At 32.1% G+C, this 21,684-nt stretch overlaps 2 protein-coding genes, 1 non-coding gene and 1 pseudogene across 3 annotated transcripts; 1 reads left to right on the top strand and 3 right to left on the bottom strand.

Annotated features, from left to right (window-relative positions):
* Nucleotides 1-605: 605 nt before the first annotated feature.
* On the bottom strand, nucleotides 606-5,201 carry LOC142638138 (tetraspanin-19). Its single transcript, XM_075812140.1, has 6 exons — nucleotides 4,792-5,201; nucleotides 3,994-4,093; nucleotides 2,951-3,031; nucleotides 2,728-2,832; nucleotides 1,657-1,830; nucleotides 606-1,003 (listed from the first exon to the last, which is right to left on the bottom strand). The coding sequence occupies exons 1-6, from the start codon at nucleotides 4,959-4,961 to the stop codon at nucleotides 992-994; spliced, it is 642 nt and encodes a 213-aa protein (XP_075668255.1). The 5' UTR covers nucleotides 4,962-5,201; the 3' UTR covers nucleotides 606-991.
* Nucleotides 5,202-5,333: 132 nt separating this feature from the next.
* TRNAV-UAC (transfer RNA valine (anticodon UAC)) lies at nucleotides 5,334-5,406 on the top strand. The gene has a single exon. It is a non-coding gene; the product is annotated as a tRNA-Val (tRNA).
* Nucleotides 5,407-7,389: 1,983 nt separating this feature from the next.
* LOC142640971 (uncharacterized) lies at nucleotides 7,390-8,923 on the bottom strand. The gene is made up of 2 exons (XM_075815316.1): nucleotides 8,611-8,923; nucleotides 7,390-7,819 (listed from the first exon to the last, which is right to left on the bottom strand). The coding sequence occupies exons 1-2, from the start codon at nucleotides 8,861-8,863 to the stop codon at nucleotides 7,590-7,592; spliced, it is 483 nt and encodes a 160-aa protein (XP_075671431.1). The 5' UTR covers nucleotides 8,864-8,923; the 3' UTR covers nucleotides 7,390-7,589.
* A 2,990-nt stretch (nucleotides 8,924-11,913) lies between these two features.
* LOC142639881 (protein ACCELERATED CELL DEATH 6-like) lies at nucleotides 11,914-19,372 on the bottom strand (annotated as a pseudogene).
* Between the last annotated feature and the right edge of the window lie 2,312 nt (nucleotides 19,373-21,684).

Raw genomic sequence — 21,684 nt, forward strand, 5'->3', positions numbered from 1 at the left:
CAATGATCAAGTCTCAATGTGTGTGATGGTTTGAATCTCATTTTAAAAAATTTGGCAATTTTAGAGGAAGAAGGTAGAGAGAGGAGAAGGGTCTTACTACTAAATATTTTTAAATTTTATAGTAGTTATTTGTTCAATAAATTTTTTTAAAAAATATTACTCCAATGAAAAGAACATTACAAAAAGTTCCAGGAAATTCAATGATTTAAATTAAATTATTTTAATTAGATGTCATATTTTAATTATATATAAGAAATTTGGATCTTAAAGATTGGATTCCAATTTCTTTGTTTGCACAAAACTTTGGATCTTAACTATTGAATTCCAGTTTCTTTTTTTGTACAAAACTGAACCAAAATGTTCAGCATCATGATTATTTTATTTTTTATTTTTTTTCAAAGAGGATTAAGATGTTTAATATCCAGATTACATCTCTCTCTCTCTCTCTCTCTCTTGAAAAATTAAAAAAAAAAAGATTGCAATCCAGATCTTGAAGATCCTAATTCCCTTTGGAAGGAAGAAGAAATGCAATACTAACGACGAACATCTGGGTTAAGTTTGCAAACACACACACACACCAAAAAAAATAATAAATTGGAACCCAATTTTTAAGATCCAGATTTCTTATTTGTATAAACTGTTCCATTGCAACTCCAAATATTGGAATGTTTCCCCAGTAAAACATACAGATCTTGACAAAAGAGATACATTATACATAATTCATATTTTGTAAATAACTATTTAGATATATTATGCATAGCTCAAAACCTAAAAAATAAACCATATAACATGTAATTTCATTCTTATGAGATTTGGCCATTAACAGTTGGACATTATTGAAATATGCACATGATTTCACCATCAATCCCTCTGAAAGTCCTTCGGGCTTTCTCCATTTTCAACCTCCATCGGTCAAAACAGATAACAAGCTTTTTGTGCCCCTACACCTTCTATCCATCCACAAGTCAGCTTCTTTCTGATGTGAATCCATTTACCTGGTTGTCTAATTCATAAACAAGAAAAATGAGGTAAAGAAAATTCATAACAACCTATCTTAGAAATAACAATTATAGTAAAGTACGTGTGTGTCTGCTTTCCAAAAAATGAAAATTTGAAAAAGCTATACCTAGAAAAAGTGAGGTTTAAAAACACTGTACTTTGAAAAGAAGCAGTTTTATACCATTGTGCTGGCAGGATGCTATATAGATAAAGTTGAAGACAGATAAAGAATAAGTGAAAACAAAAAATGATGGCAGAAATCTCATCAGAGTTCTTCGATCTCATAAATCTTGCCTCAGTTATAATGCTCCAAGCTATGAAGCATGGACACTGACACAGGACACAACATGGCATTACACCATTTCTTGAAAAACTAAGACAAACAAGGCAGGGATACAACAATTAATTAACGAGGGTAGTTTAAATTAAGACACGACGATACACCATGCTTACCCTTGACACTAACACTATTTAAAAATGTCAATACCCCATTTTTTCTAAAGTTTAAATTAATGAGGGTAGTTTTAGAAACTTTTATCTTTTAAGTTTAAAGACAACACAAGAAATGATAATTCCTTAAAAAGTTGAATTTTCTAAATACGACCAACAAAATGGGATAGAAGGAGTAGTTATAAAAAATGATTAAAGCATTTATACCTTGTCATTAATTTTTATATTCCATGCATCTCGGTTAGACCCATAGACAGGGTCACCAACAACAACAGCATTCCTCAGGAGTGGAACTCTATCAGGAGCATACTCATCATCACTGTCATAATATTGATGTGGCCCAAGAGCTTTGAGAATCATTGCCAATAATAGAGACAGTCCCTGCAAAAAAAATTTAAAAACAACTTCAGTCTTGAGGACCCAAAGACTTTTGTATCTTATTACTGTGGAAAACATAACTATCTAAAAAATGAGCCTAGGAAATTAGGGGGGAAAGAACGCCATACTGAGGTTTAATCACAACAACTAAAACTTTTGCAATTTTTTTTTTTTTGATAAGTAACATAAGAAATTTTATAAAAAAAACCAACCAAGCACACTGAAAATGTACTACAATGGCACAAATTAAAAACCCAGATTACAACGATCTATAAGATCGGGGAGAGAAAACAAGAATAGGAAGGCAAAACTAAACTCCACTCAAGGAGAGTACAGAAAAAGAAAAACTTAATGTCAAGAATAAACTGTTCACAATCTAGCATTCCATTCCCGCCATAAGCACCAAAACAAACAATGCGGCACAAACCTCCATAAACCTATATTTCGATGTCTACCAAACTTCCCCTGACAAACTTTTGCAATTGATATAGATAAGAAACAATGTAATTGGTTGATTGTGACAAAGCAAAGCGCATTTTCTGGGACAACAATTACTAGATCAAATCCCGAAATGATAAGATTTATATATCTCAAACCTCATAGGTCAGAGGTGGTATCTTATGTATTAGACGCATCTAAAACTGTAAAAAGGAATATATTAAAAGTTTCTACTGGTTTCACTACTTGTGGAGAGGTAAATAGTGTCAATTAGTAAATCCTTTGAGAGAAAAAAAAAATTATCTAAAAGTGAAGGGGATCCCAGTAAAGGGGACAAGCCCCTCAGGGATTGAAACTGTGCCCACTGCCCTCTCATTTACCACTTGAGCCAAGGGCTCGTTATCCTTGCTTATAAGTAAATTCCCTCAAAGGGTGCCAAAATTCAGAGAGAGAGAGAGATACCTGGACAGACACAATGGATAAGCCTATCCCCTTACAGATCTCAAAGTTTGACCTGACAAAATCTTTCAACTGAGCAAAGTTCCCACTTGGATCCACTGGAAAGTCCTGCTTGCCAATTGAATCAAATCAGTATCATTACCACATAAAAGCATGTTTCCTAGGTCAATCACCTCATGAGTAATTAAATAGGAAATAACAGAATGAGTTTGTATGCAAAATATACCTCCTCCCAGTTACGGTTTAGAAATACATCCGCAGTAACTCCAGCTTCCAACAGGAGGAGCAGAAAGACAAGCAGCATATACTGTTTCTGTTAAAGACAACTATGAAGTATGAATGGATTATGCCATACGCTTTAGTTTAGCATCCCAATATCCCATTCTGGGGTGAAATGAAGAGCTTTAAAAAGGTTATTAATGAGCAAGCAGAGAGAATTTTTAAGAATGGTAAAGAAAGCAATGCCATAAGCCTTGATTTAGAAAATTTACATATTTCACTTTCAAAAACAATGCTGATGGGTTAAAAGATCTCTTTTTCTTTTAACATAACTCTAGGATTACAGGAATCAGCCTCTCCAAAAAAAGAGAAAAAAAGGGGGGGGGGGGTTTGTAAAGGCCGCCAACCAATTACCTTCAGACCCTGCAAAAAAGAGAGTTTCGTGCACTAGGTGCAACAATGACTAAGGATTCAAAATAAGGGTTATTGTGAAAAGATCAATCCTAATTTCAAATGGACAGATAAAACAATTGTACAGTCAGATATCCATGTCAACCCATATTAATAACATTAATTAAGTTCAATTGAAATTCTGATTTTGGAACTCCCAAGCACAACACAAAAATGTATGAAACAAATACAGACAATTAAGAATTATATTACAATAAGAAAAGAAATGGAACAATCTGGTTCTATAATAATACAGCAATCAAGGTTGAATTATAGGATCAAATATGGTTTTTCTAAGAATGGACAGAACTACTAAAATTTAGCCAGCCAAGATTGATCATACTAATAACACTCCCAACTTGAAAACAGAATCCAACTGTCATATACAGAAATGAATTCATTGCAAATTACTAAGGCTTTCAAGTTTGAGGATTAAAATACTTAAACATGTTACTTAAATAGTTGATATTATAGCGAACAATATATTCTAAATACAAGTAAAAGACTTTGTAATTTAAATCCTAGCTCTACATTTACTTTAGGAAGAGCAGAAAACTTGGAACATCAATGTTCAACATAATTCATTCAAGAAAAGGATACCAAATAAAGGCAACAACCGTTAGCAGTTTCTGCAGCAATGTGACCTGTGCATGTGATCACACATAAAGTGACTCCAAGGCCAAGGAAAGTGTAAATGAACCTGCAATTCATACAAAAGAAGCAGTTTAAATTCTTGAAAAATTTTAAATTCACGACAACCAAACACAACCTAAGAAAACATTATTCTAAGGGGCAAGAATCTTTAATTTTTTTTAATCCTTTTTCTTCAATTGATTTACAAGAAAACTAACTAATAAGTAAGCAAATTCCAACCAAAAGCAACTGTTACAAATCCTTAGAAGAGTAAAAAACAATTAGATAGTAGTGGTTAACAAGCATTTCGAGAGAAAAAGACAAGCAAATGTCAATTCAAGGCCCCCTTCTTGATTGTCAAGGACCTATGGAAACAGAAAGGGGTCACAAATTTTCTGAGCCTAGTAAACTAGTATATGATCTAGGAAAGACCAACTAACCACCAAATTTCATTTTATTTGTGTTTCCTCCTCTTCTCTCAACAACTACATGGAAGATGAAATAAAGAGATAACTGAGAAGAGAAAACAAATGCTGAATAATAAAGAAGCAATTAAAATGCAGCTCTTATTGCAAAACACAAAATTTCTCAGCCACAAAGGGTCAATTCACTTATTTACTCTCCATTTTATGCATTGCCTCATCAACCAGGAACCACCAATATATCATTTCCTTTCCCACATTTTCTCAATAACCAATTAAACCCAAAATGCAATATTTCAAAACCAAAAAAAAAAAAAAAACCCAGGGAAAATAAAATTCATACCATGGAACTGCATAATCAGAGCCACCACCAAAAGGCAAGTCAGCCATGTGCCTCTGCCAAACCCTAATCATCCATAGAGCATACAAAATCATGGCCATCCCAACCATCCCAATCAATGAATTCACCAGCTTCAGTATCGATTGCATGCAGCTCCTCACTAGTCTACCCATTTTCTGCCCAAATAATTCCAAAAAAATTGAAAAATCGCAGGAAAACCCTAGATAGGGACCTAGGGCTCAAAAGCGCGTGGGAGGTACGCAAAGACAACGATTTACCGACCGAAGAAAATTCTGGTTTAAGGTTTTTTTTTATTTTAATTTTGATGATTTTATGGTTCCCCAATTTTAAGGAATTATTTTTAGAGAAATGATTTTTACACGCTTCCATACAAAAATTTTTAATTTCTGTTTTTCCGAAGTGTTTTTGTCTGTTTCTCCAAAAAGAAAGAAGTGTTTTTGTCTGACCGAATATTTTCATTTTCAGTTTATTTAACCAGCGTTGCTGTTGATAAATAAAAACTATTACTTTCATATAGCATCAACGTTGCTGTGGTGTAGTGGTTATCACGTCAGTCTTACACACTGAAGGTCTCCAGTTCGATCCTGGGCAGCAACATTTCAAACTAAAATATTTTTGAAAGGAAAATTTTTACATTTAATTCTTTTTCATGCTTGTGGAGTTTTCAAAAACTAAAAAGGCCTGTTTTTAGTGGATTTTTCACGACTCTAGAAGATTAAAACATCAAAATTTATTATATATCTGATATTTTTATTGAAATTACTGTTTCACTATTTTTATTAAGAATTATTTTGGACAGAGAATGCCATCTCTCAGCCAATGAGTTCTTGACTTGTCAGCCAAACTACAGCGAAAGGTATGGTGATAATACAATTTCATTCCGGACAATATTTCAGATGCATTTTGCTTGCATATCATCTTCCTATATTGTTCTCAATAAAATGACATCCTGATTACTTTTCCAAAAGATTATCATCATATGCTCCTAAACAGGGGAATTTTGAGCAAATTTGTATGGCTAGGACTACAAATTTTCTTCTGTTAACTTGAAATTTTTTCTTTTGCTCAGACCTCATCTACTTCAGGTTCCTAGCAAAAGAACAAGAACTTCCCAATTTCTCAGCTAAGAAATACTACTGGAAGTAAATTATCAACATGTACAGTTAGGGGTGTGCATGGGTCGGGTTGGGTCGGGTTGAGGGAATTTTTTGACCCCACCTACCATGGTGGATCAAAAAAAAATTGACTCAACCCAACCCATCACATATGTCCAATCTAACCCACGTGGATCGGGTTGAACCCATGGGTTGGACATTTTATTTATTTTATTATTATTAAATTGAACCCATATTTTTTTTATTAATTATATAATATATTTAAATATATATTAAAGAAAGTAATAGGATTTTATATTATATATGTTTGTAGAAATTAATGAAGTGCTTTACAGCTGGGTTTTAACTTAAAAAAAATATTTACTAAATAAATAATATATTTTAAATATATATTAAAATATAGGTGGGTCGGGTCGGGTTTAGCGGGTTTGTAATTTTATGACCCAAACCCAACCCGGCTCGCTACAAAAAAAATTTTATAACCCAACTCAACCCACTAAGCCCTAAAAACCGACCCAACCCAGCGGGTTTAGCGGGTCGATGGTTTTCTACACACCCCTATATGCAGTCATGCTGTTCTTGTGCTGAGGCAGATGAATAATGCACTTTATGTGAGAATAAGACGATGAAATTGTCTATGTTTTGGAACTATTAGTCTTCTCAGAAGTCATGATAGCTATGTTTCAGCAAATACACAACATAACTCTAGGGGAATTATTATGCAAACACACCATACGCACATGTAATACAGTACATGCACTGATATTTTCAATTGGAGTGGCTCAACAAGGAACTAAATTTTAACACCTGTGTAATTAACACATCACTTAAGAAGATATCCTTAAAGTGACAAAACACCGGATAATGTTGTCACTGAATCTCTTCTTCCTTTCTTCAAAACGCCTTGTTTTAAGATTTTACAGACCTTGGATTCACTAGTGCTTCTCAGTTCAAATATCTGTGTACAAACAATTCAATGCTCACAAAAAGTCTATATGATTATTATGCACAAATTAGCATGAGTTCTTTTTGTCTTTTTTAATCAATTGCACAAGTGAACCTAATTTCATGCTCCTGAAATGGTAGCAAGGTAGCATAAAATTCGGGATCTGTATGCAAGACATAGGAGTTTACAAAACAAATAACCTAGGAAGCATGGACATGGATATAGGTACAAGTATAACATGGCGATATGAGTAATTTTTGAAAAATTATGCCATGACATAACGGGTATGACACAAATACGACACCGGTACGATATGGGTATGGCACCCTAAATGAAGCATTCGTACTTCCTAGCAAATAACCCCTTTTTTTTCTTTTGCATACATAGACACAAACAAGCACAGAATGGGGGCAATCAAGAAGCTTTCTAGTTGCATAATGCAGGCAAGCCCAAGCTTGCAACATGAATGCATGTTGACAGGCAAATACATTGATTTCTTAAAGACAATAAGAACTACAATAACTAAAAACAGAGTATTTACTTCATTTATCCGACACTTTTCATCACACCACAACCTTCAATATCGCATTCAGATTCATTGAATGATCCTGTTCAGCAATCTCAAAACACAGCTACTAAATTCTTTTTTTAAGAGCCACAAAATATTAAATTAAGAAAATTGCTGCAAAACTTTGGACCAGGGTTTGATCTCTATTTAACTAATCAGCATCAAAATCCAAATACATTCTATAGGCATTTCTATCAGAAGAGTAGTAACCTTCTATCAAATTATCAACTTGGAAACCATATTTCTTGTAGAGATTCATAGCAGGAGTCCTCAATGGATCAACATGAAGTGTTATACGGTGAACATTTCTGGTTCTACATTTTTGAATTGCTGCTTTCAACAATGCCTCTCCATGTCCTAGCCTCCGACAATTCTCCTTCACTGAGTTTGTTTTAAATCAAAAAGAACACCCAAATTTAAGAAAATAGGTTATCTTCAATAAAGTCACAAAAACCTGAACAATAATAAATAGTTTCACCAATTTAGGAATTAAGGACTTGCCAAATCAGTCTCATTTCCACTGAAGAAACCAGTCCGCAGAGCAAAACATACAGATTAGAAGGACGAAGGGGGTGTATGCAAGCACATATTTTATTCTCATTTCTTTAATTCTTGGCTTAAATATTCACCTCGTCCCTAAAATTCAACCTATGAGCAAATTTAGTTCCTAGAGTTTATAGTGATTGGTTTTAGTACTTAGATGATGTGGTCAAATTAAAAACTGACACATCATCACTTCACGGGAACTAAAAGCGATCACTTTGAGTTTGTTAGGGGCTAAAACTGATCACCTTAAATTTTGGGGATTACAAGCAATCACTTTAAGTTTGCCAAGAAGTAAAATTTCTCATGAGCTAAAGTTAGAGGCCAACAATGTATTTTGGCCTTTATTCTGTTTTGGTACTTTCATCAAATGGGTGACAAGCATGTTCGAAGTTTCAGCAACTCACAGCCCCACAATAGGAGACACAAAACTTTAGCACTTCAACAATTCAGACACGGATAAAAATCATGAATTTCAGACAGTTTTAGCATATGGGTCTCTAAGGGTTCCAATCAACTTCACATTCAAAGAACAGAACCAATCGACAAAAGAAACAATATATTGAAATTATCAAATTTCATACGCTGAACACTTTGTAAAATTGAAAGAAGGAAAGGGGGTTGGGAACCTGCAAGCTTGGTGATGGAAGCGTATAAGGAAGAAGGCCAAGAATACATGACATAGGCTACAACTTCACCATCAACCTCCACGTAAAGCAATCCAGAGTTCTTCTTTCTCATCTCATCATCAAAGGATCTAGCAAGTGACTCGTGTTTGGGAAATATCTTTCTCTCCAATTTCACAATCTCATCCACCACTTTGACCCAATTGCTGGAGTTTCTATGCAGTTCCACTATGACCCCACTCCCACTCGACGACATTGATGAGTTTCGGCCTCCTTTTTCTTCCTTTGCTCTGTTTCAACTTTCACGTCTTGATTCAATATTCATTGGGTTAAAATAAACTAAATAAAATTTTTTTTTGTTGGGTTAAAAGTTAAAACTAAATAAAAATAATAATAAGTCAACAATACACCCAATTGGATGGTTTTTTCCCCAAATAATAAAAGTAAATTTATTTCCAAATTTTATGACTATGGTCTTTTACACTTATTCTATTTGTTTCCTAGAAAACTTTGAGCAATAAAAATTGTGATTATTTTTAATATCAACACTGATTTACTAATTTCTATATAAAAAAAAACACTAATTTACTAAGTTTTACTTCTTAAGACTTATAATCTTAACTAATGGAAACTTCAATAATACATATATACCTTTATTTTCTTTTTCTTTTTCTTTTTCCTTTCTCCTTTTGGTTAATAGGGATTTCACTTAAAACTAAGCTAAGATCCAAGCTAGATGCACAAAAAAATAATAATTAATTAATTAATAAGATAAACAAATATGTATGAATAATAAAATCTTCATTTTGGATGGTTATAGGTGTTTGATGAAGAGTTTCAATAGAAGCATATGGCATCATTAACTTTCATAAATATAACTATCATGACAATGGTTTGATGAAACTTAGCTTAATACTATTGGAAGTAAGATGATTCTATCGGTGATCATTATTGTTTGTTGAAAATTTTTGTAGAATAGATTGTACTTTTTCTTTTTAAGAAAAGAAAAAAAAGATTGTAGAATAGATTGTACGTTTAGGTCATACAGGTTCTTATACATATATGTTAAATGGGTTGGATTCAAATCTCCACTCAATATGTTTTGGGCAAATTACAACTTACCTATCTATATTTTGACAAAAATTTAAGTTGCCTACCTGTGATTTGAAATTTGGCGTTTACCCACTTGAGGTCTGACTCATTAAGGTTTTGTAACCAACCTCCTCACTTTCTCCATTATAAACAAGAAAAACATAACAAAATTAATGAAAACAAGATCAAAATGAGACACATGTAAAAATTTAAAACCTTGACTCAAGAACTTCAATAGAACACAAAAGTCACTCAAACATCAGCTTGTACCATCAAATCAACTACTTGAGCAACACTTTTGGTATTTAGTAAAGAGAAAAACGCCCATACTACTCTCTCTCTCTCTCCCACAATCCAAAGTCTAGATCCATGGTTGAGCTCCACCGAACCACATTATGAGATAATCTGACCACTTCTTCTCACCTTCACTCCAAGGTCTCTCTCTCTAGCCTTTCAAACTTTTTCCTCCCTTGTTTGGCTGCTAGGAAAGTGTGGGAAAATGAATGAAATTGAATTTTAAATTTTGGATTTTTATTTGTTTAGTGGTTGGAGACCGTAGCAGTACAAGGGAGAGTAAAAATTCTTTGCTTTGGGCTTGATTGAATGGTTTTGCATGCTATGATTTGGGTATTTTGATCGTTTTTGGTATTTGGATATTTTGGTTTCTTTTTTAGTGGGGGTTGTGGAAAATCTGAGTTGGCCTTTATAATTAAGATGTGTTATGGTGGTTTTTAAGTTGTGGAATTCAGGAATTAATGGTTTTAGTTGATTGTTGTTGGGAAAGTGTGGGAAAAGGAACAAAATTCAATTTTGAATTCTAGGTTTATCTTTGTTCATTTAGAAGTTTGTTCAATGGGTGTGTGGAAAATCTAGGTGGGACTTTGAATTCAGTAACTGAGATGTGTTATGGTAGGTTCTAATTCTAAGTTGCAAAATTTGGGTTTCAATGGTTCAAGTTGATTGATTCTTTTGAGAATCAAGCAGAGTTATTAAAGGAATTAAGGATGATTTGTTGAGATTCAGTATTCTATTGATGTTTTTGAAAAGGCATAATATTTTTATATGCATATAAATGCCACATTTTGATCTTGTTTTTGTTCGCCTCACTCCATTGCCGATCGTCGCGCTAATTTTGTTATGGTTTTCATGTTTATAACAAAGAAAGTGAGGAGGAAGGTTACATAACCCTCAAGCGGGTGCCAAATTTTAAATTACGGGTAGGCAACGTAAATTTTGGCCAAACTACAAATGGATAAATTATAATTTACCCATATTTTTTTAATAGATGGAAATTTTAAACAAATTCACTATTGAATCAGATTTTCTTCTTATACTCTACTAACAAAAGTGCAAGATGATTTGAGATCAATAACCATGTCATTGATCAAATATTTAAATTTCAAGTTTTGTATATATTTAATATTGTGCATAAGAGATGGTTTTTAGATCGAATAGTAAATAATATTCGATTGACACGAAATTTAGTACGTGTGTAAATGTGTTAAGAACGTAAGGAACATGTAATCTGATAGTAGAATTTTCAAAATATTAATTCAATGATAATTATTAGGTAGTATATTATAGTTTAGAGTTACACTAAATGTAATTTTGAACTCTACTTAGGTTAAATAGTTACTCTTTAGAGCATCTCTAACAGCCTCTCCAAATTTTTGTACTGTTTGGAGAGTGAACAGTTCATTTTACCTTTTGTCTACTTACTTTTTCAAAAACACTTTCCAACATACTTTCTATCCTTTTCTTCATCTCATTTAAATATTATTTCTTCATTCATTCTTTATTCTTTTTTTATTATCATTTATTCTTCCTATATTCATTCCTAACAATTATATTTTTCAATGAAAAGTGTTATATTCACAACATTTTTCGCAATACTTTCACAAGAATCACATCAGAATCTTATGTGAAAAGTTGTTACATAGTTTTAATTTGAACCTACTGTTGAAATTATTTTTTTACTCACCAATATTAGCTAATAACAGTCTATTATTTCAAATTTATTGTGAAAATATTGTAGTAGCATTTCTTAATTGTCATTTCTTATTTTTTATATTATTTTTCCAAACTTCATTACATCCATATGTTTCTTCTTCTTCTTTTTTTTTCTTTTTTTTTTTCTCTTGGTTTTTTCTCCACCACACACCTATCCCACTCCCACTCTATTTACCCTACTTTTTCTTTTTCTAGATCATTCCATATCTCTCTTTCACTCTCCAGCTCTCTCTTTCTTTCTCTAGCTCTCTCTCTCTCTCTTTTTTTTACTCTCTTCAATTGCTTGCTCCACTGTTGATCGAAGGACACAGGAGGCATTGTCTCTTTTTTGCTCCACCGTTGGTTGCTTGCTTGCTCCATCGTGGGTCAGATGGCTTCTATCTCTCTCTTTTTTCTTTTTTTTTTCTTTTTTTGCTTTTATTGTTATGATTTGATTAATTTTAAGATTGTATTTTTTGAGTTTGATTAGCATTTTAATCGGTTGTGATTATTGAGATTGAATTAATTCTTTTGCTTATGAACAGGTCTCTCTCTTTTCTCTTTTTTCTTTTATTTTTCTGATTTCATTTATTTATGAGAAAAATTATTTTCGTTTTTGGATTGTATTTTGCGTTTTGTAGCCGTTGAGATAAAGAAGAGAGAAAGAGATTGGGAGGAAAGAGAAAAAAGTAATTTTTTATTCAACCAAATAATATTTTAAGGGGGGATATTGTTTGGAGGAGCTACAGTAATTGCTACAGTGTTCTCCATGTTTGGAGAGCTACTGTAGCAAATCTAAAAAAAAAAATGGAGATGGAGAGGCTGTTGGAGGGCTTTTTTTTTTTTTTGTGTTTTTACTCTCCAAAGGTCATAGTTGGCTTTAGAAAGCCTATTGGAGATGCTTTTATTAGTAGGTAATCAAAATTCCTATACAATGGAAGCTTTATAGCCTTTATCTTTATTTTTTCACTTAGATAGTATCACATGCCCTACAACTACAAGTGCCACACTGCCACCACTGAAATTAGTTATAAATACGGGGAAAAATAAAACATAAACAAAAAAACAAAAACAAAAACAAAAGAAGAAAGAAGAAAAAAAAAAGTTGGTAGTACACCAGGTATACGAAATTTCTATAAAAATAGCATGAGATACAAATACAATTTACACATAATAGTTTGCACTTTATGTAGTCTTTTGAGTTTTGACAACTCCATTGGGGAAAAATGAAAACAGTTACAATTAAATTCCGAGTCATAATGATAGCAAAGAGTACAAGACACGCATTATTGGAAAAGTGGTAGACAACGGACTGCACAACTGCTCAAGGCATCAAGTATATTCCTCTTCAAAATCGTTATCAGCAGCACTTCCAGTCACCACTAGCATAAGACAAAAGGGATAGTAAGATATGTAACGCATTATTCTGTTACTTGATGACATTGGGAAATAAAGGAAGAAGTAGAGTAATAGAAAGGCCACCAAGAAGACCAAGCCCATGATCATTATAGCATTAGCAAGCCAACTGAGTTTGCTCACAACCAGGTATATGCCAAACAAGAAAGCTAGAGACATCGTGGCCAGAGCAACTCCAAGAAGTAGTAGTGCTGCTCTAAGTGCGATAAGTACCAAACGGATGTCGCCTAATTGGGCCCAAATGAGAGTGACGGCAACGAAAATGGAGCTAAACATTGCTATGGTATTGCAGAAAATAAAGGCATGAAAAACGTTGTAGCTTAGCATAGTGGCCATGCCTTGATCTTCACCAGAGGAGTTATAGCCACCAGGTATTGTGAATCCAGCAGCAAAGGTCACTGTGGCAACAAGGGTAGACACCAATAAAAGCGTGTTGACTCTGTCTTTATAGTTGTCTGTGCTCTGCAGCTCCGACCTATTAGAAACTTGTTTTTTGTCACTGGCATTGGGGTTTCGTGGCACACCAGCAGCTTTCAGTGCAGTCCATGTTAGCCGCTGCAACATGTAAAGGTGATCTTAGAATATTTCAAATCTTAAGGAACTTATACTTATAGCATGTAAAATCATTATAGTAGTAGTAGTAGTAGAAGAATAAGGGGAAAAGAATTTTAAATGGTATGATCTCTTACCTACACAAATTTTTTGACAATATGTCGGACTTGATTTTTCCATTTACTGTATACGAGTAACAATCTTAAATTAGTTTTCAATTTAGAATGTCACGCCTACTATTTGAAAAGATGAAGTTTCATTTTACAATTAACAGTATTGCCACTAATGATTGCCACGAATTAAGGAATATTGTCTATATATTGACATAAGCTTGAAACAATACTCAGCACAAAAATTACATAATAGCTGAGCTCTGGTACTCTGAATCATCAGTTCTAAGCTTTTGTGAAAAGATTAACTCATAACTATAGGCCCTAAATGATACATTTCAATGTTGCTACTGATATATTGAACAGATGGAACTCTTTTTTTTTTTTTTTTTTTTTTAATTCCAAATATGCGTTTGTTGTTATGTATTTGGTGATAAAAACAGTTAAGAGAGCAAATTTCTCTTACTAAACATACCTGTCGAAAGGTCGACGAGTTTTTGATGTAGCATTCAGCAATATCAAGAGCTGTTAATCCTTCATTGTTAACCAACCTCAGGTCCACCTTGTTATAACATGTTAGAGCACTTACAAGTTTGGGATGCCAGTGCATGGTGGCCAAATGCAAGGGTGTGTTTCCATCCTTATCCCTTTCGTTTATAAGCGACTCCAGTCCAGGAGTTTCAAGAATGTACTTAATTACATTAAGTTTCCCACTTGTAGCTGCAACATGAAGAATATTCTGACCTTTACCGTTCTGCATCTCTTCTACATATGGCCAATGCTGTAGCAACTCCTGAATGACATGAACATGACCTTTGGCGGAAGCCATGTGAATCGGGAAGAAACCATCTTTATCTCTTTCCATGGCAGTGGAAGTATTTTTACCAAGCAAGTTACGAACACCTTCAAGGTAGCATATGGATGCTGCCCAATGGAGTGGAGTTCCTTGTTCTTCATCCTGGTAAATTATCCAATCTGGCTTTCGCTCCAATATTCAATCTAAAACACCTGAAATTTGAAATCTACTAAGTTTCTTATTACATTGCTATTATGTATATAATTTTGAAAATAATTGTTGGATACTACATATACAATATCAATTCATTATTAATATTATTGTCTGGAAAATTCTACTAAATACAACACAGAATAAAAGAATATATTGGTTCAATAGTATCTCCTAAATTGAATGGAAATAGGTGCATGAAATTGTTTAGTTCAATTATAATTTGTTACGTTCAAGGTTTTCACATACAAAATATGTAAATAAAAACAGTATAAAAAAATACACTCATTAGTTCAAGAAAATAAAAAAGCTAAACAATTTAATTTGTATAAAAAGCTAACAAAGGCAAAATTTAATTTTAATTATAATCAAAATTTCTCTAGCTTTGGTTATAAATAAATATATATATATATATATATATATATATATTATTACCTAGGTTTATTTATATTAGACTCCTCGTTTTTAACACTGAATTAACTCACTTGGTATAAAAATTTAAAAAAAAAAACTAGATTAGATGGGACACGTGGTGCAAAATTAAACTCTAATTGAAATCCAATTTTTACACTAAATTAACTCACTTGGAATAAAAAATTAAAAACTTAGATTAGATGAGACACATGGCGCAAAGTTAGACTCTAATTGAAGTCCAATTTGAAATCTAATTGAATTTTCTCTCAACTTTATCTTTCAATATATATATATAAGCAAACTAATTAACATCAGTAAAAAATTCTTGTTTCAATTTCTCTTTTGGACTTCTAATGTTATAAATTTGATTAGATATTATTTTTATATTCATATAAGATTATAATATCTAATTGAAAATTTGTCGTACAATGTTGAAAATTATAAATACTCAATTTTTTATCTATACTATTATTTACAGGACTTCTCTTGTTTGAGATCTTTATTTTTTTTTTTTTTCAAAAATGCCTCTACATCCTTATATTTAAGTAGAAACAAAATTAAAAAACAATCCAGTAAAAATACAACTTTAACTCTTACTAAAACATTACCTAAAAAATAGAGTCATTCTCTTGTTAATTTTCAAATTGCTTTCTTCACTTATAAATTATATTCTCAAAATAAAAATTATATAAAAAAAATATAGATGCAGGGTTTTTTTTTTAGCTATCAAAAAGGACCACTAAGCCCAACAATTTCACTTTTTTTTTTCTTTCTCATTTTTCCCCTTTATCAAGACTTAAGCGTTTCTTCTTTTTGTTTGTCAATTTCCTTTCTTCTAAATTCTAATCTCACTTTTTTTTTTTCAAATATTTTCTTCTTTATTTTTGAATTATTAAAAAAATGTGATTTTTAATGTACTCCATTTTTTTTTTCTTATTAATGATTTGTTTATTTATTTTTGTTGTTGTTTGAATTGTTTTCTCTTCAAATTTGTTTGTATCGCCTTTTTTTTTTTTTCATTTTAATGAATGTATTTTCTATGTTCAAAATAAAAATCACTATGTGTGTGGTTTAATTGTATAGAAGAAAAAAACGTCTCAAATTAAAATGAATAGAAAATTATGATACTAAACCCAAAAATAGCCTCGTTGCACGCACTAAACGCGCGTGATAAGACTAGTATATATAAAAGTTATCTGTATTTGACATGTACTTTGTAAACAATTATAACCCTTTTTTTCTTCTTTCTTTTTTTATTTGAAGAGAGAAGATAGAAAGTAAATACATAAAACTATATTCTTATTTATATGATAACTTTTGCTTCTTTAGGAGTTCGAAGTCGAGATGTTCTTCTGCACAACTGCATCATGTTGGCTTCCTCCATTTTTGGGTATGTTCAAAGCAAACTTTGAAAGTGTTGTTTTTAAAGAAATAGAAGCAGCTGGCATGGGAGTTGTGATTGTGATCATGTTTTTAAAAACTAAATTGAACCGGCCAGTTCAACTAAGAAACAAACCCTTAACTGGTCCGATAAAAACTGATGATTCAACGGTAAAAATTACTGGTGCAAACTATAAAAATCGGGAACCAAACTTTTTTTAAACCATAGTTGTAACAAGAGATTGTTAAGGTGAAATTAATTATTGGATGCCGCTGATCTACTTATAGCTATGTAAAAGATGACATTAAATGTTCAGCTATGAAGCTCCAAAACTTCAGTTTCTCCCATGTTAAACTCGCTTAAAACACTTAGATGAACTACAGGTCCGGTTAGAAGAATTACCAGACGCGCATCGACAGTATGTAGCTCCTATTGTAATAAGGGATGTCCCCTAACCATTTTTGCTTATTTGAATTGAACCTTGATTTTCTAGATAAATAAACAAACAAATAAATGAAAGTTCAATGATTTGAAGGTTTGAATTAAATATCAAACGTTTTTTGTTTTTTCTCTTTTAAAGGGGGAGCTCAGGAATTAATTGTTTAATTATTTTTGTAAAGGAATTATAATTTACTTTTCCCATAATTTTGGAGAGGTCATGGCTCCCGCCTTAATACGTAGCCTTGCCCTTGATTTATTGTCATATATTATGTATCTTTACCATTTAAATTTATGACAAGACCTATATATACTCATGTAAAAGGAAGTAGTATGTATTTACAAACAAAATTTAGCTACAAAATTGGTTGTAGTGTAAAGTTATAATCTTACTCAATAAAATAAATATTACTATATATTTTAAAAATCTAATCGTTGAATTGCATGTTCGTTACATTCTTAATACACATGTCAAATTTTGTATCAATCAGATATTATTTACTATATAATCTATAAGTTTATATTTTATGCATAATTTTAAACTATAAAAACTAACAATTAAAACAATTTATTGATAGCGTAGTTATTAATTTCTAATTTTCTTGAAATTTTGCAAGCATAGATGATATAAAAAGAAGATGTAATTCAATAGTAGAATTCTCAAAATTCACCTCCAATAAAAAGATGTTGAATAAGATTGTAGTTTTAGGTTATAACCAATTTTGTAACTAAACTTTATCATATATTTATTGTACTTTGTATATAATTTCTTGTAAACTCAAATTTTCAATAAAAAAAAAATTCTCTTTTTTTTTTTTTTTTTCCAAATCCAATTAGTGATGTCATATCCAAACTGGTCAAGATTTTAGCAAAGTTGAAGGGAGGAAGCATCAGGATTCAAGAAGAACCAAATTATTATAGCTTAAGGCTATAATAATACACAATATATATATATATATATATATATATATATATATATATATATATATATATATATGAAAAAGAACTAATTGTCCAATTGTGCAAAAAAAAAAAAAAAAACAAACAAACAAACAAAAGTATACACAATACTTCAAAAGTTAGGTATTTGATTATTTTCATTCGCTTATTTTGTTTTAAAAAATAAGTTTGATAAAGACCAATTATATATATATATATATATATATATATAAAAATATATATATATATATATATATATATATATATGAAAAAGAACTAATTGTCCAATTGTGCAAAAAAAAAAAAAACAAACAAACAAAAGTATACACAATACTTCAAAAGTTAGGTATTTGATTATTTTCATTCGCTTATTTTGTTTTAAAAAATAAGTTTGATAAAGACCAGTTATAAATATATATAGTTTTTAAAAGTTAGTATACACAACACATAAACTAAAATAAGGTAAGAGAATAATAAGTTTAGAAAGTAAATAGCAGCAATGCTTTTACCTGTGTTCTGCTTCATAATGGCAGTGTGAACAGGTGACTTTCCTCTTAGCCTTCCAGATTGGTTCTCAAACTTAGTTATTGGTTCCAACATAAGCCGGATACAAGAAGAGGAACAAGCTTCAGTGGCCAGATACAAGAGGGACTTCTCTTCCTTGTTTAAACAAAACAGCGGCTCAGGTTCTAGCTTGCTCACCATTAGAAAAAGAAAGGCCAGCCCTTCGTGTCCATGAATCAGGGCTTCGTGCACACAAGTGTTGCCCTCCTCATTTCGATCCTTCAACAACAACCTAGTTAAAGTTTCTGTCAGAGTACTATCAGGCATGTGGCCTCCATTATCAAAAGATAAAGGCTCAAACGTTTCTAGCCTGAAAATCAAATTCCCAACATCGTGGCTTTCAGCTCTCGCAAGAATATGAAGTGGCGTATCACCTTTTGAGTTTTTCTGGGAAAGAAGCCAGGGTGCGTGGTAGGCTATCAGCCGCACCGTCTTTCTATTGTCCATTACGCTAGCAGCCGCTATATGCAGCAAAGTGTTCCCGGAGGGGCTTACTTGTTTAAAAATGGCATGTAAAGGTAGTTCCTTGTCCTTTGAAATCCGTTCAAGGGCATCAATGAAACCATCAACATCGCCTTTTGTTGCAGCTCTGTACAAATCAAGATCCATGAATCTATGTGTACTGTTCTGCTCTTCCAAGGTTGACTGCGACGAACTTGTCTCCTGATTATTGGGACCATTTGTATGATCAGGTAAAAGACTATTTGGGTTGAATGTTGCCCTTAATTGCTTCATCCTGCGTATTCTCTCCTTTCTTATTTCCCTCCTGTTTTGTCTCGCTACATCTATCTTAACATCTTCTGACACAAAACTGGACAAAACAACACGCGCACACACCCCAAACTCGTCTTCGCTGGAAGACATGATGAGAATAGCATACAGTGAAATGAAAAACACAAATTACCAGTCCAAAAGAAAAAGAAATTTTTAGACTTGGAGAGTTGAAGAGGGAACTAATTAAATTTTTCCTACCAATATATAATAATGAATAAAGAGGATCAGGGTTTATTTGGATATTAGTAAAAGTTGTTTGAAAATACTATAATAAAATAATTTTTAAATATATAAATAATATTGTCAGAATAATTTTAAAGTTATTTAAAAGAAAGAAAAGAGTTGGTGAGTGCCGTAAATCGTCTAGAAAACCCACTAATTTTGACACAAACACAGTTCAAAGCAACTTTCAGCTTGTACGATCACTTAATAGTAATAATACTACTTAATTAAGAGGCCTACTTTTTTGACCAATATATAAGACCTAATTAGAGCACTTGCAGCAGTGGAGCTAAATAGCTATATAGCTATTTTAGCTCCACCAAAACACCAAAAAGAAGCATGCAGCAGTGGAGCTAAATCTATATTTTTTTAGCTCATTGCTATAGTGCACATCTATAGATAGATGTGCACTGTTCATGAGAGCTAAAAAAAAAATTAATTTTTTATTTTGTGTTCACATTACCTTTTTATTGTGGTATTTTTATTGTAGTGAGATGTATTATTTTATTATGGTAGATATATTATTTTATTGTGATGTTTATATTATTTTATTGTGTTGAAAGCTAAAATAGATCCACTGCTGTAGCATGTGTGTAGGTAAAATAGATAAAGTAACTTTTGGTGGAGCTAAATTACTAAATTTTTAGCTCCACTGCTGTGGATGCTCTTAGAGGCCTACTTTTTGACCAATTCTGCTGTGAGTGCTTGCAGAGTTTTGCCAAATCCTAGCCAATTCAAGTCTTTAGCTCCAAATTGAACACTCAATTGCATTTCTTTCTTACATACTGCGTTACGTCATTTACGTGAAACCTAGCCAATTCCAGTCACGAACAACTGTTACCAGACCTGGCAACGGGTTGGGTTCAAGTTCGGATCCGACTCAAGTAAGCTACGGGTCATCATATCTGATTTGTCTGGATCAAAATTACTCAAATTTCATGCAATTTCCACTGTTAACTTTACCAAATATTATTTTAATTTTCCAAATTTAAAATTGGTTATTTTAATCCACTAACTTTACTTCAAAATCATTTTATTCCTTTAAATTTAAAAATTGTCATTTTAATCAATAAAACTTTAACTAAAAATCATTTCAATCCTTTAGGTCAGTAGTTTTGAATGATTTTTAAACAAAGTAATTAGCAAACTAAGTGAGTCATTAAAGAACTAAAATGACTTTTTTGGCATAGTTGTTGAACTAAAACGATCAACTTCAAAGTTCAAACTTAATTTTTGGATCAAGTTATATAACTGTGAGAGACCGCGCCCCTGTTTTTTTTGGATGTTGACCTAAATCCACGTGAATGGATGGAGTCGTATTATTGCCTTTCAAAATGGAGGTTCGACTGATTATATTTTCTTCTTTAGATTAAGGGTTTTACAATGAAGTCGCTACTTATTTAATTATTGAAAAAAATAAGAAAACCTTACTTGAAAAATTCATCATTTTATTAATTTGAAATTGAATTTACATTGATCAAGATAAAGTACATGGCTTTGTTTCCTAGTTACAATCTAGAAGTTGAAAATTATAAGGATAAGCATTGATCTATCAACCCTTGATCTAAGATTTTTCCTTTGAAAATGTGAGGTTTTTTTTTTTCTTGAAGATTTATTCATTGGAGATTTTTCCTTGAAAAATTGAGATTTTTTTTTTTCTTGAAGAGTTATCCTAAAGATTTATCCTTTGAACATTTGAAAATGTTTAAAGAAGATTTATTGATGGAGATTTTTCATTTGAAATATGGAGATTTTTCCTTGGAGATTTGTAAGATTGAATTTATTCAATCATTTTATTGGCTTTATTCCATGTCAATTTGCTTGTAATTCAGCTTTTAGAAACCCTTGTATTTAGGTGGGAATCATGTAAGGGTAGTGTGTGAGAGAGTGTGAAGAAATGCTCAAGACTGGCGAGTCGCCAAAAAGGCAGACGTGTGAAGCATGTAGGGGGAGCTGAAGGGTCACGCTAGCTGTTGCGCTATAGGAAAAAACCTCCAACTGGCCAGGCAGTTAGCTCGCGACTCGTTCCAGTCGCGAGCTCGAGTCGCCAGAATGCCCTGTTTGGCTAAAACTGACCTTTCGCATTCCAAACACACACCAGTATAAATACCCCTTATTCCCACGTATTGTTGAGATCTTTTAGAGAGAATTTTGAGAGAGAAACCCTAGAGAAAACACAA

Source organism: Castanea sativa, chromosome 6, assembly GCF_040712315.1.
Source record: "Castanea sativa cultivar Marrone di Chiusa Pesio chromosome 6, ASM4071231v1".
NCBI lineage: Eukaryota > Viridiplantae > Streptophyta > Magnoliopsida > Fagales > Fagaceae > Castanea > Castanea sativa.

Bases quoted from the DNA above. Each gene is read 5' to 3' on its own strand.
- LOC142638138 (XM_075812140.1), bottom strand. From the start codon at position 4,961: ATGGGTAGACTAGTGAGGAGCTGCATGCAATCGATACTGAAGCTGGTG. The intron at 4,094-4,791 runs GTATGAATTTTA...TATGAATTGCAG, and splicing joins TCTGATTATGCAGTTCCATG to GTTCATTTACACTTTCCTTG. The intron at 3,032-3,993 runs GTATCCTTTTCT...TAACAGAAACAG, and splicing joins ACGGTTGTTGCCTTTATTTG to TATATGCTGCTTGTCTTTCT.
- LOC142640971 (XM_075815316.1), bottom strand. From the start codon at position 8,863: ATGTCGTCGAGTGGGAGTGGGGTCATAGTGGAACTGCATAGAAACTCC. The intron at 7,820-8,610 runs GTTCCCAACCCC...AAACAAACTCAG, and splicing joins TTCCATCACCAAGCTTGCAG to TGAAGGAGAATTGTCGGAGG.